This window comes from Phyllopteryx taeniolatus, chromosome 18 (genome assembly GCF_024500385.1).
Source record: "Phyllopteryx taeniolatus isolate TA_2022b chromosome 18, UOR_Ptae_1.2, whole genome shotgun sequence".
In the NCBI taxonomy this organism is placed as follows: Eukaryota; Metazoa; Chordata; class Actinopteri; order Syngnathiformes; family Syngnathidae; genus Phyllopteryx; species Phyllopteryx taeniolatus.
Window position 1 is genome coordinate 15,335,014 of NC_084519.1, and position 18,164 is coordinate 15,353,177.

Consider the following 18,164-nt stretch of genomic DNA (forward strand, 5'->3'; position numbering starts at 1 on the left):
AGCGGAAGAATGAGGCTAATTGGAAGCAGGAAAAGGGTGAAAGGTGGACTCTGCGGTAGAGCGGGGTGTCACCAAGCTAAACACATGCTTCGTCTTGATCCTCTCCAAATAAGTCAAACACGGCCTCTCTATCGGTTCTGCGGCGCTGCCTTGATCTGAGAATTCTTTCCGTGACCACGCTCATAACAAAAAAAGATCACTTGTATCTCAAATCATCTTTCCCCATTGATATTAATGGACATCCACTTAATCCTTTCCTGTCTCCACCATAAAACACCAACAAATGATTTTGTAATAAGAAAAATAACACTCTACAGCATTGTACTTAATAATAATGTACTATAATGATAACCTTAACCCCGCTATTTGTCCTCTGCTTTTTAAGTAAAAATGGATCCAGAATTGTAACTATAATGGCATCACCACCAGTCTTTTGAGCCATATCTCGCAAACGCCCAGGAATGATAATTTTCAACATTTTTTCTCACACTGCTAATCTTCTGTTGGGATTGTCAGGTGGATCTGGTAAACATTGGTGGCACTGACATTGTTGATGGGAATCACAAGCTTACTTTGGGCCTCATCTGGAGCATTATTCTTCACTGGCAGGTGAGCACACGAATGCAGCGTGTCTGGAAACTTATCCCCCCGCTTTAAACGGGGGGGTTAGGGGTCACTGTATTATATAGCAACAAGTGGAAACCCGACATGCCCCTTTTGCGTGAGTCACCATCTTTTCCGCGACACAGGTGAAAGACATCATGAAGGACGTCATGTCCCGCCTGCAGCAGACCAACAGCGAGAAGATCTTGCTCAGCTGGGTGCGCCAGTCCACCCGCGCTTATCCGGAGGTCAACGTGCTGAACTTCACCACCAGCTGGGCCGACGGTCTGGCTCTCAACGCCATCCTGCACCACTTCAGGTCAGTAGCCTGGCGAAAGTGGCCGTCGGGGCAGCTTCATCCAACCCATTTCTTGTTAGTGATGTCAATACAGAAAAAGGTAAAAAAAAAGATCCGATTACCACTCATTAAAACAACACCTGGTCCCCATTCACGCAGTTTATCCAAAGCTGATCCCTTCAAACTTTACTTGACACTGTTCATCTTTTTTTTTTTTTTAAATGTACAGTGGTGCCTTAAGAGTTTAATTTGTTTCGTGACCACACTTGTAACTCAAAACATCCGTATCTCACATCATCATTCCCTATTGAAATGAATGGAAATACCATTAATCTGATCATAAAACATCAACAAATAATCTTGTAACGTGTCTTGTAATAAGTAAAATAGCACTTTATATTGTACCAGGTGGCAATAGCATAATTATTATTATATATATATATATTTTTTTGCATCATGATTAATTTATTTCAGCTCCTTCTGGCATGTGCAACTTGGCCGCTGGGTGACAGTGTAATACAGTCATAAAGACAGAGGAAGCCTACTGTAGTGACTCAGTAATCTGCAGTAATATTAGTCAGGATTTTTTGCAGAGGATAAAGAATTTATGCCTTTGAGTATATATTGTATATTGTCTGTCTACAAATGTTTCGGAACCGTTTGTGTTCATACATCTGTTCCTTAAAGCGTTATAACACCGCTACGTAGATGCTATCCGTTAACCCGTCAAGGGCGTTTTCCATGACGTGTTAGCATGAAGCTAGCGGACTTTAAAGCAAAAGTGATGTTGTTGTTTAATATTTAGTTTGACAGTACACTTTAAATGGGAGTGGCATGAAACAGTTTGAAATGTCTTTTTCAGTAACTAATCAGTCATTAGTATTAAGCAAGTCACATAATGTGAGACTAAATCTATGATTGTATACATTTTCCATCAAATGCAAAAATGGCGGCATTTACAGGGAGTGTCAAAAGGGCTCGTGTTTCTACAGTATGTGGGGGTCGGTCTTTGTGTGTGTGTGTGTGTGTGTGTGTGTGTGCGTGCGTGCGCGCGTGCGCGCATGTGTGTGTTGACTTAGCCTGTTTACACCTGCCCTGTTGGCGTTTGCACTTGCTTGCTGTGTTGTGTTTGTCAGAAAAGGCGAGTGAGGTGAGCATCAGGGGTATTCGTTAGCCCACCCCTCCCCTTTTCTGTTAACCTCGTTCTTAGCTGTCTCACACACATACACACACACACACGCAGACTTGGGACTTTGAGTTGTGCGAAAGGCCAGTGTTGGTTTAGACTCGGGTCAGGATTTAGGTGGATCACTGATCCTTTACATTCCACAACCAACTCGCCCCAACATAGTCTTTTCTCTTCACTACATATTGTACATCCATATTTAAAAAAAAAAAATGTTGTCTACAGAAGGATATGTATTGGTGCAAAGCATGATATGTGGAGTATCTGTGGATAAATGCTTTTGTCCTAAATGTGATGGATTTTCTCTCATTTGTAGGCCAAATGCATTCAGTTGGGGTGGTGTGGTCCAAATGAGGCCCGTTGAGCGTCTGGAGCACGCCTTCACTGTAGCCAAAGACCGGCTAGCTATCGAGAGGCTACTGGACCCTGAAGGTGAGGCCACCCCCACTATGACCAGTTTGAAACGCTTGCCATGTTCACAAGCGAGCAAATCTGTGTCGACCAATCAATGAACCGCAGTGTGTTTAGCTTCAACCCTAACCTACACGAGCCAGTCGTACTCCTGCAATGCCAACAAAAGGGGTGCTGAAAAGTGAGCAGCCAGATATTTTTGGCAGCTCTGGAAATTATTAAGAGACCACTTTAAACTAATCAGTTTCTCTTATTTTGCTCTTTACAGGTCTATATTTATTGTATAAACCATTGACATAACTAACATAACCATAACTCCCAAATTCCAAATACAGGTATTGTCATTTTGAGCATTTATTTGAAGAAAAATGGTCACAATACCCAACAATATTCAGTTTTTTTTGTTTTTTTTGACGGTGGTCTCAATTTTCTTCAGTGCTGTATATACATGTATATTTAATATTCTTCAAGCATATTTCCCCAAATATCCCTCCTAAGTTCTTTCAGCACCATCATCAGGTCGTATCATCTTTTTGGTTTTTTCTCCCCAGACGTGGCTGTGCAGTTACCAGATAAGAAGTCCATACTCCTGTACGTGACGTCGCTGTTTGCGGCGCTTCCCAAAGACGTCAGCATGGAGTCCGTCCGAGAGGTAGAGACGCTGCCGCGCAGATTCAAAGTGGAGGCCGACGAGTCGGGTCCGGGCCTTGGTGCACAGGTAAATAGCCTATTTAACACAGTCACTCCCATTGACGGCTTTAGAAGTCAAATATCCATGTTAACTGGGAAGGCTGGCAGTGAATGAGTTAAATTAAACTTTGTGCTCCCACTTTATTGCTAATTTCTAAGGCATTGTGTATGGGTTTTTGCAGTATACAGGCAAGTCCGAATTTACATTTACACACCTTCAGTGTAGTATAGTTTTATTCATTCATTTTGCAATGATCGTTTTTCCGCATGAAGTAATGTTACTGCAGACTTTCGTAGCAATAAGGAGGAAAGAGTGCATAAAAGACAGAGACTGTCCAAAGTTTGGGATCATTTCACACTTAAAAAAAAAAAAAAGAAGATAACGTGCAATTTGCTTGCACAACTCAGGATAGACACAGGTGCACTTTAAATGGCTTTACTGAACTAACAGTAACAAAATAAACGCGTAGCAAGCACGTTCATGCTTCAGTCAACAGGCCAGGCCTTTTAAAGCCGCACGGATTCAAAGCAGCAGATACTACAATGTACATTGAGGATAGCGACCTCCAATGGACAAAAATAATACCTGCACCTCACGTGCATATTTTGTATTGGTATTATAAATAATTTCTTAAAATTATCATCCATCCGTCCATCACCTATCATAGGTGGGTCTGACTTTGAAACGTATCCTGCATCATAAACTGTGGTTGACCGTACTGTGCTTTCAATCACATCATCACATCTGTAGTGTTGTCAGAAACTCCCAAAAGCACATCTCAAGTTTTATTTATTGCTTCTGGACGCATGCTTCACACCCTGGAAGGAGCGCTGGAAAATGTTATTGCATTTGATTGGTCCGGTGTTTGGGGGAGGGACTTTATTCCTGGCACGTTTCCTCCCACGACAGGAAGTGATGCAAAATACCATCACTTTTGTGACCAAGCGAGGGGACAGAATAGAGGTTCTTTGTTTGGGATGGTCGTGTCCCCACTCCCCCATTTCTGTCTTTGATAAGGAGTAAAGCCTTGTGACGTCATACAAAAGATTTTTCCAGATTTGGGACATTTTAGAAATGCAATAGTCTAATATGAACAGACATTTCTGTCTTTATTTCCAAAATGTCAAATTAGCACTTTTCCAACCATCATCATGTATGCCACGGATTCTGTTGTTGATCGATTCACGTCTCGAGTGTTGTAGCGTTGTGGCCGAGCCGGACCGTGTGTTCGAAACTTAACTTTTAACTCCAAGACTACGGCTTGACCTGCCCTACAGGTCAGCAGGCACCTCCCAGCATCCCATAATAGGCCCGCATATTCCTTATTTCTTAACTGCAGGGCAGGTTCCTCCGCATGCCTCAGAGCAGTCACTTCCAGCCTCTCCCTTCTTTAACCCGCGCTTCAATTTTAAAACACAGCGGCAGTTGATTAGACACTAACCAAAGTCAAGCAAAAAACAAGCTTTCTTTGGACAATATCGGGAGGAAAAAAAAAGGTTTGTAATAGCCTGGAGATGCCATAAGATGGTGGCAAAGCACTAATTTTTAATTAGACAGGCCTGTGGCCTGACTAAATGAAACTCCTCACTTCACCAAAGCAATACTTCTATACTAGATCGGGATTTTGCTTGTGCTTGGGGAAAAAAAATTAAAATCAGCCCCCCCAACCCTCAGTAGACACAGTCCTCTCTGCAATAGAGCACGCAAACACTGGCTGACGAAATGACGAAATAGCAATCGGTTCAAACATAAGTCTTTCTTATGTTCCTCGGAATGTGCAGCTGAGGGAAGCGGGCAACAGTCCCCGGCAGGAGACCCCCGATGCCCAGACGGAGCTGGAAGGGGAGATGGAGGGTGTCGTGCTGGAGGCCGACTTGGACACCTACCAGACCACCCTGGAGGAGGTCCTGACCTGGCTGCTGTCGGCCGAGGACGCCCTGCAGATCCAGGATGAGGTGTCGGACGACGTGGAGGATGTCAAAGAGCAGTTTCACACACACGAGGTGAGAGGAGATGTGAAAGGGCTCGACTTGTTCTGTTTTGCGTTTTTCATTTTTCATAATTTTAGAGTGTTCACGTATGCACACACAAAAAAATGCCAACAGCTGATTTCTTTTGGATAAAAGTGTGAAAACACTCTAAATGGACCCACTTGAATTGAAACCATCATTTCACAGGATTAAGCGACACGCTTTTTATTTGTTAGGAAACTGACAATGTCTCTTATTAATAAACCTGTTAGGAATGCCAGCAATTGTGCATGCCACGTCATGGTGGCCTGACCCGTCGATTACTTGTTTGTTTGAGAGGGCGTTTGCGCCTGCGCATATGTGGAAAAGGGTTTTGGCTGGATTCCCTTTGGCCTAAATAGGAATATTTGCTGTGACTAATGTGTGGAATCCAGGAGAAAGCGGGAATCTGAAGACCCAAAAGAGAAGAAGACCGAGATAAGCAGAAAGCCTGACGGTCCAGTTAGTTAAGGTCCAGTTAGTTTAGTTACAGGATAAGCGGTATAGAAAATGGATGGATGGATGTATGTTTGTACGAATAAAGGCTACCGCCGTCATCAATGCCTTTCCCCTAATCAACGTAGACGACAATGGACGACCTCCATGCATTTCATGTTCTTTCTTCTTGAGTGGCTGCATGTGTCGAGCTCCGACCCCTGCGGTTGTTTCCCCTCAGCATGGTACCAAATAATTGTTCACCACAGGCCTGTCATTTAAGTACCTCTGACCAAATTGCATATTGTTCTCAACTGTACTCCAACTCTGAAAAGTCATTATGATGGTTTTTGAATATTCAAACTTCTCCGTAAACTTGTTAAGCCGAACAAGGCTGTCAGCAGCGGGTTCGTTTCCCTCGCAAGTCGTGACCGTGTGGCTCTTGTGGACTTTGGAAGGCCTTCATGATGGAGCTGACGGCTCACCAGAGCAGCGTGGGCAATGTGCTGCAAGCCGGCAATCAACTGATCGCCCAGGGCAGCCTGTCAGAAGAGGTGGAGGATGAAATACGGGAGCAGATGAGCCTTCTAAATTCCCGCTGGGAGAGCCTACGCGTGGCTAGCATGGACCGCCAAGCCAGGTAAAGAATTACCATTTGAAGGTGTTTTAGCGATTAGTGTACATACGCTGTGGGATAGAGGTCATCGGTCTTAGCGCTGACCTCAGCTGTTTATGGTTTATAACTGAGATGAATGTGCAAGGCTGCAAGCAATGTGAAGGTGACACCTGATAAGCGCTGAGCTTATCCCTCCAAGGCTTGTAAGGCAGTCAGTCTGTTCAATGTGTCAAATGTTTCAAAGACAAACACGCAGCTTTTATTTATTTATTTATTTATTTATTTGAAAGGTTACACGAAGTTCTAATGGAGCTCCAGCAGCAGCAGCTCCAGCAGCTTTCTGATTGGCTGACTCGGACAGAAGACCGCATCAGAAAGATCGAGACCGAGTCGCTGGCAAAAGACATAGACGACTACAAGGAACGCATCGAGCAGCATAAAGTAATGACATTTTCTACACCTGTTAGCTTGATTGTGCTACCTTGTAAAAGCCAGAGGCTTAAAAACCTTCTAAAGTGAATTTGGAGATTTTTTTTTTTCTCAATACATTATACATGTTTGAAGATAATTACTGAAAACACCTAACCTTAGGTTGATATCAAGGATATAAATAAATGCTCAAACGTAGGTAATCTCTGTTGACGCTGTGCTAATTTCACATGGGTTGTTTTTGCCTCCTCTCAGGAGCTTCAGAATGACCTGGAGGCGGAGCAGGTGAAGGTAAACTCCCTGACGCACATGGTGGTCGTGGTCGACGAAAACAGCGGCGAGACCGCCACCGCTGCCCTGGAGGAGCAGCTACAAGTAAATGAACATGAGAGAAGTTCTGCTATTAGTTGTCAAAGGAAGAATTTTGGACATGAAGCAGAATTGGCAAAAGTTCTTATAGTCTGTATTTAAAACGAAGTACAGAAAAGATTTTGGTAAAATGTAGAAGTTTTACTCCTCTTCTTAACTCATTCACTGCCTTGGAGGTTTATATTAGTCCACCGGAATCCAACCCTTCCCTGCCACCGACGTATATATTCGTCAAATATGTTTTTCAACAGGTAGGCAAGGAAGAGGGTCTTGCCCAGCTTGTCTGTGAAATTCAGTTTTGTAAACCACTGTAATGACTAACATATTCCTGTAGATGGCGCTGTTGGATCGATTCGGAATTTAGATCAGAACAGCTTTGTCGATTATGGAGAGAAATGAAGGAGAGAAATGCCAACCCGTTGGAAGTCGGACAAGTTTAGGCACCTCACACTTGAACAAATTATATTTCTGGTATAAACAGAGTATGTGTCACGGTAGATAGTAGAATGTGTGTGTCGTGATCATGAGAAAAGATGACGCAGTTAATGGAGCGAAAAAAAGCCAGTCACGTTTAACTCAAACCATGCGGTGAGTCAGCATCATTCACAGTGCGTTTCTGTAAATAAATTATTGTATTGCAATAAAAGCCCTTTCTCAGTCTTGTTTTTCTTTAATAGTTTGAGGTGTCACAAAAGCAAAACATTTTCGCGTCTTGACCTTTCTTTTCACGAAAAAAAGCAAATTTTCCCCTCTTTTTGAAAAGTGAAAAGTTATCAGAAAAGTAAATACTCTTAAGTACAGATACCTGAAAAATCTACTTAAGTATTTATACTCACTATAAAGTGGCCACGGTATATGAGGTTTAAAGCATGTGCACACATTTGAGATACCAACTGGATGACTGTAAAAACATCTTTCATTCAGTCTTTGGGCGAGCGCTGGGCGGCTGTTTGTCGCTGGACAGAGGAGAGGTGGCACAAGCTACAGGAAGTCTTCCTGGTGTGGCAGCAGCTCGTGTCGGATCAGGTAGGACATTCCTTATACAATCTCTAATACAGCGTTTCCCAACATTTGTTGAGCAAAGCCACGTATTTACATGAGAAAAATAGCTATTAACATTTTTTTTGATGATCTCGCGGCACCGTGGTTGGGAAACATTGCTCTATTGAATGTGCACAGTTTATTTTTTACACGCTCTTGGACTCTAGCACCGTATCTGCTTTCACGTCTGCAGAGTTTGTTCAGATCGTGGTTGGAAGAAAGAGAGCAGGCCTTGAGTGAAGTGCAGACCAGCAGTTTTAAGAACCCAAGTGAAATCAACACAAAAGTGCGGCAATTAGCTGTAAGTCAAGAGGGAGCTCTTAGTGGAAGCCACCTACAGATTACCCGGCTTTCCCTTTTGACTGGCATATTGTGGAAACGTGTAGATTCTCAAGGAGGATATGGAAAAGAAGAGGAGGACCCTAGACCAACTTTCGGACGCAGGCCGGGACGTGATCTCGTTGGTGCGGAGCAGTGAGGCTGGAGCTGTCATTGAGACGGACACCGAAGATTTGGCCCATCGATGGGACAACCTGGTGCAGAAGCTGGAGGATTGCTCCTTCCAGGTGGGCATTGGGACGCTACCTTCATGACTACAAGGGAGTCGTAAGAATACAGTGGGGTCTTGAGATACGAGTGACCCGACTTCTGAGTTTTTCTCGACACGAGCGGTGTATGGTGGCAGTGAACTCAGTTCAGCTCACTTGACAACGAGCAGTCGTTAGGCTAGTAAAATATTCTTCAAAAACGAGGCTTCAAGCTGTTTATTTCCTCTCCCAGTTGAACTTTACTATCGAACTAAACATCAAACAAAGAGAATTACATGTTGTTTATTGAAAACAACCACTTCACGTAAGAGTCCGCTAGCTCAAGGCTAACACAAAATGGGAAATGGCATAGACGTGCTAAGGAATAGCATCTATGTAGCAGTTTTATAATACTTTAAAGGAATGGATATTTGAACACAAATGATGTGGACAATGTAACTTTCACAGCCCCAGGCATATATTCTTTATCCTCTGCAAAATATTAGTAATACTACTGCAGGTTACTTACAGTAGTTGGGTGAAACGCTTCTTCGTTTGCCAGCGTTATTGTATTATACTGCTAGCCGGTGGCCAAGTGGCGCACACACCAGAAGGAGCCGCAACGATTTAATCATGATCACGAGTTTTACGACACTTGTCAGACAGTTCGTGTTCAAGACGGTTCATAAATTTGTTCCAAAGCTATTTTCAACACTTTGAAATCGGCTAATTATGCGAGGGGCTGATAAGTGTGCTTCACTTCGCTGCTCTGTGTGTGTGAGGGGGAGGGGCCAGGCACTCGGGCAAAAATTGCAGCACAGAGGCACAGGACCAGCGCGACAATCTCCACGCACTAAAAAGTTATCAGTTACATATTGACCGACGTCGATCTGTCAGTGGTAAGCTATAATCGTCCCTTACTCACTAATAATGGACTAACCCTCTACAAAGGTGATGGAAGCTGTGACCTACGCTGGGATGACACAGGTGGATGAACGGGTCGTCATGAAGACGGTCGCCGTGGCTGCCGCCGCTGGTGATTCGGCCGCCGACCAGGAGCTGGCCCCTCCCGCTCCGCCCAAGAAACGACTGGTGGAAACAGACGTAGAAGTCAGGAGGCTGTAAGTATTGCTAAAAAAGCCTGCTGTTGGGAGAGTTAAGCAAGATAGCCATTCATCCGTTTTCTATAGTGACTTATTCACTTGGTCATTTTTTTTACTTTTTATGAATGTATTTATCTTTTTATTCTTTGTTCATTTTTTGCATTTTTCTTCTCGCCTAGCTTATCTTTGAAACGTGGGTTTGCAAACAAACCACTGTAATGTCTAATCTAGATCTGAAATTTGAATCAGATTTGAAATCAGCTCAGCTTTTGAGTAGAAGATAAAGATTAGGGGGTGAACCTCGCCTCGTCACGTGGTTATGAGGGAGAGAAATGCCAACACTTTGGAAGTCGGACAAGTTTAGGGACCTCATACTTTTAACTAGAGTATGTACATGTACGTATAAACGGAGTATGTGTCACGGTACATAGTAGAAATTCTGTCCAGTTGCTCAACAGCGGCACTAATCTGTTCACTTTGTGCACTGCAGATTTGAAAATAAACTTTCCAACCATCTGAGCTGGATCAAAAAGTGGAAGGCGTCCGCTCAAGCTCTCGCCACCACGCATCCGGACGCTACAACTGATATCCGGGAGCTGCAGGAGAAGTTCAAGGTCGTAGGAGGAAGATGGTACTGGTTTAGAAAATGAAAAGTTGGAACGCGGCAGTTGAACTTGCGCTTTGGGCTTTTAGGCTCACGAGGTGGAACTTAAAGCAAAGGAGCCCGCCATCGCTCAAGTGATCCAGGAAGGTCGAGACTTGATGGAGCAGTTGGAGAGAAGTACGTGCTGAAGCTGTCACGTCACTTTCAGCATAGCCGTACAAAGTTTGTCCTGGCCAGTATCTTTGACTGACATTGTCATTTCCTTGTTATATATTTAAGAACTCACAATTTAATTTAATTTAATTTAATGGTGCTCAGAGTGGTTGAAGACCTGCCGACTTTATAAATTTTTTCCATTTAACCATTTGTATTTGTTCCCCCCCCTATGTTTTCCATGTTGTTCAGTATTACCATTCATTTCTATTAGTTGATTGTGGTAGGCGCAAGCCCTCAGCCTTGTTTTGGTGTATTTTCTCCAGCTGTCTTCTCACCTGGACATGTGTCACTGTCGTGTGGGGACTTTTTACTTCAGAGGAGGCGGAGGGAGTTTAGGGGACATCATTTGTGACACTTGGGGGTGGTGTGATCTTTTTAAAAAGATTATTTTAGTAATATTCTACTGTCAGGCCATACAGACAGTTTTAACATATCATTTGCCAAGAGTGCCTTTTTTTGTGTGCCTCTAATTGGCTAATAGCACTTTACAGTTGAGTGGTCATCGCGCCATATATAGCTTTGGCATGCACTTCTTTGTTTTTGTTTGTTTGTTTCCTTACAGTAATGGAAAATGTAGTAATTTTCTTGGGCAAAAAGTATGTCAATCGGCTCAATTTAATGTTTTTTGCTTTCAGAGGGCGTTCATGTGGACTCAGTGCGGGCAGACGTAGATCTGATCCAGACTGAATTGGACGCGTGCTCGAGGGAGCTGCAGGCGGCCCGCGAACGAGTGGACGCCCAGACTCGGTACACGGCGTTGTCGGCCGAGCTGGCGGGACTGGATCGGGTCTTGGATGAACTGGATGCATGGCTGGACTCCACTTGTGCTGTAGAAAAGTGTGACAGCGACCAACTCAGGAGTCTGGGTGACGAATGTCAGGTACAGAAATCCTCTGTTCAACCAAACCATATAACTTTGAGTCTGCTAGCTTAGTGCTAACGTGTAATGCGTAAACAGAAATTAGCATAGATGTCAAACTTTCAAACAACTACTTTTTTTTAACATACACGAAGCAGCAACACAGTACTCGCAGGCATATATATATATATATATATATATATATATATATATATATATATATATACTCGACCTTTTCTGCCTTTTCTTGCTCGCTGCATCGCTTCCAGTAAACTTGCGCGCTACCCGGCATGTTGCCGCACAGGGTGGGTACTGCAGTGACCAACTCTAAATGTGGACTTACCACTGTACTGTAAAACTATAAAAAAAAAAAAAAAAAAAATTACTTCAAGAATCTGCGATATGGCTGTTCTGCGAACGACGAACCGCTTTTTGCGCGGGTAGCCACAAACCTGAATTTAATTAAGTTCCTTGACCCTCTGTTGTATGTGTGTGTCCCTTTAGTCCCGACTGGTCCCTCTCAATGCGTCGAGTACACAGTTGGAACAGATTTGTGCAGATGTGGCGTCGCTGCCTTCTTTAAAAGAAACCACGGCGGCGGTGGCGGCACGTCACGCCTCCACCTTACAGCGGCTCCACAGCAAACAGCAGGAGGCCAACCAAGGTAACTGCCACACGAGTACAACATGAAATCGACCACTAATGCAATGTAAAACCTTAAAATAAAACACAATCTCACCAGAGAAGTTAACGTTGCAGTTTGCATTAGCGGTTATCCGGCTCAGTTGCGAAGTGCAGTTAGCTAGCTAGCTATGCCTACACCCCCCCCCCGTGGTCGCTTCAGAGCGCCTCGTTGTTTGCCGTGAGTGTGCTTATGTCACGCAGAGAAAGACGTAAGAGTGAGGGGGGTGTATTAAACAAACAAAAAAAAAAACTTGGCAACCAGCGTGTGGGCTGAGGCTTCAGGCTGGCGTGACTGCTGTAGAGTGCCTCGATGTATGCTGTGAGTGCGCGCACATTTTCTGAGAGAAGGCGGAAGAGCGAGGGGAAAAAAATGACAGACATGGCTGCCAGGGTATCATATTTACAAAACATTTATTTTCACTTTACAGGGAGTTCAAAAAAAGGTTGTCTTTATGGGGATGTTGTGTGCAGGATTCTGAGGAAAAAATACATTTAATTCATTTTGGAATAAGGCTGTAAAGTGTGACAAAATTGAAGCGCTGTGAATACTTTATGTAAACACTGTCACATTATATAAGGTTGAAATCACCTGCTAATGACTAGGTGGGAAGGAAGACGAGTTGCAAAGAAGAACAAGCGGGTAAAAGGAATGTCAACATCTCAAGTAGTGGAGGGGTTGTGTTTTGTGTCTGCTCCTTCGCAGCATAATGATGAGCTTTGTTGACGCATAGAAAGCTGTCAAACATAAAACAGGATGTTAAACCTCATGTGAGCACCGACTCAAAACATCCCCCCTCCCAATGTGGTAGAAAAGCAGGCGTAGAAATCTCAATACAACGCTTGTGTTTTTTTAAGTCCTGATTGAAAGATGATTGTGATTGTGATTCTGAGCTTGTTGCCTTCATCCAATTTGCAGCTCTGGAGGCCATTCGGGCTCGATCTCTTCTGGTGGAGGGGCTGGAGGGCAGGCTGGCCGCACTGAGACGAGGCATCTGCGACGTTGCCACCGTTGAGGCGGCGGTGCAGCGAGCACAGGTCAGTGGACTTGCACGTGCGCACACGGATGAGTTGAGCCTCATTTACTACTTCAATTTTAGCATATGCTCTTCATTTCTAAACAATAACAGCCCTGTTCACGTTGAGTTATTACAATAACATTTATTTAATGGCTACCTAGCTTGAATGAAATATTTGATTATGATGAAGATAGTTGATAATGTTCCACAAAATGGGTGCCAGCTACCACACACAGCAAGCTTTTTTTTTTTTTTTTTTAACTGTCTTACCATCTGCTGAATTTGAGTTACTGCCTTAAACTGGCCCAAATGCCAGCGGACTGTAAGGTCCAAAAGTGGAAATAAATTCTCCGATTTGCATGAACTTACTTAAACGGTTTTGTAAAAAAGTAGGCTTTGCATTGACTCACAGGAAAAAAAGAGCTATGTAGTTTTGCCGAAAAGTAACCAATACCTGTTAAGTGTGTTGAATTTTAATCAAAACATCGTGTTTTTTTGAAAAATAACTTTGTGCTTACTAACGAACTATGAGTAGTTCTGCCAATGTATATTTTATTCTTGGGTTTTATCTGCAGCTGAGAAAACAAGTATTTCCTTCAGCATATTTTAATTTTATTTTTTTCAGTGGTTTTCTGTGTGTACAGTATGTTTATTCATCCATGACGTCATAATTCCCAGCCCCCATCAGCCGCCTTTATCAGGCCCTTGCTTCTTTCTGCACTGCATCAAGGAACACACGTTGGTAGATTTGTTTTTAACATGTTCAGTGAGTGCGTGTGTGTGTGTTCCCGTCAGTAGATTTTCAGGTATGTCTCCTTATCAGATGATATTGTATATAATTGACATGAAATATTTTTTGTACCAGTTCTTCTACTTTCCATACTTCAACTTAAGAACACACTGAGTACTTTTTCCATCACTGGTTACTATGCATGTGTCTTTCTCTTGCGCTCTCTTCTTTTTTTTTTTTTTTTTTTTTATATTTACCCCCGCTCCTCGTTCTCTTTATCCCGCATTGGAATGCAGCTCAGTCTGAGCTCTTGTTATGGCGGCGGTCCCGGTGGGGTGGGGGCCGGTGGGTAGTTGGCACATTCTGGGCACTGTGCCCTGACATGCAGCACGCATTTCAGTGAAGGTTCAGTTTCAAGGAAACATGACATGACATGATATCAAGTCTCATGACACAACACCTAGTATGGAACAAGGCCAAAGTGATAGGCTTCAATCATTTACAGTACCGGATAAAATGATTAAAGGGGACATATTATGGAAAAAGTACTTTTTTTATGGCTTGTATACAAATAGTTGGATCTCTGGCGTACCTAAAATTAAACAACAGTGTAAAATTTGTGTCTTTGTCACCCATGATGCTCCTCAAAACGGGTTAATTGCAGCAAGACAAGAAAAGGTGTGTAAAATGAGCTGTAAATTGTATTAATTGAAACAACTTTTTTTTTTTTCCCTCTGTAGAATTTGTGTCTGGATATTGAACAAACGCAGCAAGCCTCCCATCCCGCAGAACAGCAAAGATGGACGCAGCTTTCCACCAAAGCCCGTGAGGAGCTGGCCACGCTCAAGTGCATTCTGGGAAGCATGAAGGACAATCAGGTAGAACAGCTCATTTTGCGATTACAGTGAAAAACTCACTTTTGAAAGTATTCCTTTGCGCCTTTTCTCACTCTCACAGTTCTCCAAATAAGATACCAAGAGTGCTTGTATCAAGGTGCTTATTTGTCACTCCCAGTTGACGTGTTTTTGTAAAACAGACACATTAGACAAAATGAAAATTAAATATTGTGTAGTTCACTCAGTCACTGGCATGGACTTTTAAATTCATCAGCTGGAATCCAACCGTTTGCTGCCATAGACGTATATATTCGTCAAGTATGCTTTTCAACGGGTAGATGAGGATCTTGGCCAGCTTGTCTGTGAAATTCCGGTTTGTAAACCACTGTAATATTGAACAGATCCCTGTAGATGGTGGCATTGCATCACTTTGGATTTGAGATCAGCACAGCATTTGAGTAGAAGCCATGCGGTGACTCAACGGCGCGTTTTGTAGTTGTATATCTGTAAATAATTATTTTGCCATCAAAAGCTGATTTTCAGTCTTGTTATTGTTCTTAGTCTTGTTATAGTTTGAAAAGTCACAAAAATCTTGTTTGTTTTAATAAAAAGCTGGTTTTCTCTGCTTTTGCTTGGACGTTTTTTTTTCTTCTGGTTTTGGTTCTTTTCAAGTCATGTAGTGATGTCGCCTTCAGGTGCAGATGGCGGAGGTGGAGCGCTGGTTGGAGGCGGTTCAGGAGCTTTTGTCTCGGGATGCGACAAGGTCGAGTGACACGTGCAGCTTACAGGAAGAATTGAGTCATTGCAAGGTCAGGAGAAAACATCTGTTATACTCATCGGACACCATATTAGGAACACGGTTTCACAATTGAACGATGTGCATTGCGTCATATCGAGCGGTGTTACTCTGTTTGGTTTTCCGCACCACTAATAACAGTACAGTTAAACAATAAATATTTGATGGTGTCAATAAAAACGACTCTTTGTATAGACAGTATAACAATACAGCTCTTAGAGTGGATCTCATGACATTTTGCTGGCAAGATTTTTAATTGGCTTTGTGTCCCCCATATTTGATGCAGGAATGTGTAAACGAGATGGAGTCCGTGCAGGGTGCTTTGAAGCAGATGGACGAGAGCGTGAGTGCAGTGCAGGCGTCTGCGCTACCGGGGCTGGCCAAATGGGGGCAGAGCACGGCGGAAGAGTTCCGAAGTCGATTGGACTCGCTTTCGAAACAGGTGAAAACTTCTTACTCCGTGAGGTTTCCAATTTTGTAATTTGCAAAAATCTGTGGCCGGCCACGCTTATGGTACCTGGGCCATAAGTTGGGAGAGTTGCTGAATTTGTGTTTTTGTTGTTGTTGTAATATCAACTCAAGTTGTACGTTTTACAGTTGCTGAGCCAGCAGGATCGTCTGTTAGAGAGTCAGGAGAAGCAGGTGAACCTGAAGAAAGACTTGGCTGAGATGCAGGAGTGGATGGCACAAGTGGACGAGGAATTCCTAATGAGGGACTTTGAGTATAAAAGTCCGGAAGAGCTCGAGACGGCGCTGGAAGAAATGAAGGTGACAGGGTGAAGACACAGAATGGGAGAATACACTTTTTTTTTTTTTTTTTTTATAAAAGGAAACCTAAACCCAATTTTTCTTTGTTTTATGCAAGCATATGTTGTATGTTCCCCTACTAGTCTAAACATAGTATTCTATGATGGTGTGAACAAAATTTAGAAAAAAGGTTTCGGTTCAAACCATGATGTCCTCAATCTGTCGTTATGCTAGCTATCGCAGCGTGCACGGGGAGTCCGCTAACCTGGTTTCCAGGTTTGGTCACGTGACGATTGCAATGCAAGGGCGAGAGCAGTCGAGACGGTAATTTTGGTCAACAGCAGAGGGCGATCATGCCCAACATGGTGCCCCCACATGAGATGGATGAAAAATCTTATTCCACGATTGTAATATTAATCAGAATCCTGTGTTTGGACTATTGATGGCACATAGAGCGTATTCTTGCAAAATCTTCCGGGATACGTTCCAGACACTCGTGATTGGTGAAAATCTGCGATGTAGAGAGACGATATAAAGAACTAGTGGGAAAAAAATTGGTAAAAGTTTTAACCCTCGCTGGTGCTTTAAACAACAGCTGCTTTAAAATACGCAGTTTAGCGGGGGTTCACTGTAATAACTGACATGTCACTCCAACAATACATATTTTCTTAGAGGGCTAAAGAGGAAGTGCTACAGAAGGAGGTGAAAGTGAAGATCCTGAAGGACAGCATCAACCTGTTGGTGTCCAGGACGGCACCCCCAAGTGGTGGTGTCGGGGGTGGAGGAGGAGGAAGCGGTGCGCAGGGGTTGACGGCACAACTGGAGGGCGTTCTGGGCAACTACCACAAGCTCTGCGACCGTCTCAAGAGCAAGTGCCACACCCTGGAGGTAAACCTGCCTGCCGCTCCGCTTGGGAATCACTTACAAAAAAGTGCATCTAAGTGCGTGTAATGCAGGAGGTGTGGTCGTGTTGGATGGAGCTGCTGCAGTACCTGGACATGGAGCAATGCTGGCTCAACACCTTGGAGGAGAAGGTGCAAGCCACGGGAAGTCTACCAGAGAGCGCCGAGGTGGTTCATGAAGCAATCGAGGTACAAACATCCTGCGGACGCGCTTGCATTCTTTCTTCCGCTATTGCTCCTATTCCCAACATTTATTTTTTACAGCTCGGCTTGAGTAAAAATAATCTGTAATTATTTCTTCATTATTATTGGTCGTAGTATTGGAAGTTTTATGTATTCATATTTTTAAAATGTATTTCTTTCAAGGATAAAATACAATATTACTATTTTTTGTACATACGTTTTCATTGTAAATTATTTATTTTCCTTCACACAGAATTTTGAATGTAACAAATACCGAATGCGTTTGTGAAAAAGTTAATCATAAATCCTCTCATCGTTTTAATTATGTACTTTAAATGAAGATATGGTAGGTATTTGATGACGCAAGAAGACTATAGAATATCAATATTTTATTATTTTTTTTACAATATTTATATTAACTGAAATGTTTGTATCTTTACTTTTAATTATTCCTTTATTTGATGTAACATACTCATCATTATTATAAATGATAAATAAAATAAATAAATAGAGCAATGTACAGCGGTGCCTTGAAATGTGAGTTTACTTTGTTCCGTGACCACGCTTGTAACTCAAAACACTTGTATCCCAAATCACCTTTCCCCATTGGTTGTTTTTCGCAGAGGATAAATAATAAACAGTATGCCTGTAAGTATTGTTATATTGTCTGTCTTCACGTGTCGCTGCACCGTTTGTGTTTAAACATCGTCGCTCGAAGCATTATAACGCTGTCACATAGATGCTATGTGTTAGCCTGTCTATGGCGTTTCCCATTATTATGGCATTTCCCATTATAAGTTCTTCCACACCGCACCATCCAAATATGACTAAAATAGGAGCAAATTGTCCAAAATGTCCTTGTTAGTGTGTCCC

General features: G+C 42.9%; 1 protein-coding gene across 12 annotated transcripts in view; it reads left to right on the plus strand.

The window, feature by feature from the left end:
* The window catches only part of utrn (utrophin), a 134,018-nt gene that overhangs the window by 15,466 nt on the left and 100,388 nt on the right, over positions 1–18,164 (plus strand). For 9 of the 12 annotated variants that reach the window (XR_009785343.1, XR_009785342.1, XM_061753252.1 and 6 more), the window contains 23 exons: positions 517–609; positions 750–922; positions 2,404–2,519; positions 3,050–3,216; positions 4,971–5,192; positions 6,092–6,273; positions 6,540–6,690; positions 6,934–7,053; positions 7,972–8,073; positions 8,282–8,389; positions 8,475–8,654; positions 9,567–9,736; positions 10,209–10,332; positions 10,412–10,499; positions 11,174–11,418; positions 11,902–12,061; positions 12,998–13,116; positions 14,568–14,705; positions 15,359–15,472; positions 15,746–15,901; positions 16,057–16,227; positions 16,879–17,094; positions 17,163–17,297. Coding sequence is in view for 10 of the 12 variants with exons in the window: in XM_061753252.1 (XP_061609236.1) it covers positions 517–609; positions 750–922; positions 2,404–2,519; positions 3,050–3,216; positions 4,971–5,192; positions 6,092–6,273; positions 6,540–6,690; positions 6,934–7,053; positions 7,972–8,073; positions 8,282–8,389; positions 8,475–8,654; positions 9,567–9,736; positions 10,209–10,332; positions 10,412–10,499; positions 11,174–11,418; positions 11,902–12,061; positions 12,998–13,116; positions 14,568–14,705; positions 15,359–15,472; positions 15,746–15,901; positions 16,057–16,227; positions 16,879–17,094; positions 17,163–17,297 (3,450 nt within the window). In the remaining 2 variants the exon portion in view is untranslated. Of the gene's footprint in view, positions 1–516; positions 610–749; positions 923–2,403; positions 2,520–3,049; positions 3,217–4,970; positions 5,193–6,091; positions 6,274–6,539; positions 6,691–6,933; positions 7,054–7,971; positions 8,074–8,281; positions 8,390–8,474; positions 8,655–9,566; positions 9,737–10,208; positions 10,350–10,411; positions 10,500–11,173; positions 11,419–11,901; positions 12,062–12,997; positions 13,117–14,567; positions 14,706–15,358; positions 15,473–15,745; positions 15,902–16,056; positions 16,228–16,878; positions 17,095–17,148; positions 17,298–18,164 lie in introns of those variants that run through there. The other 3 variants (XM_061753259.1, XM_061753261.1, XM_061753260.1) reach the window with 3 other exon arrangements.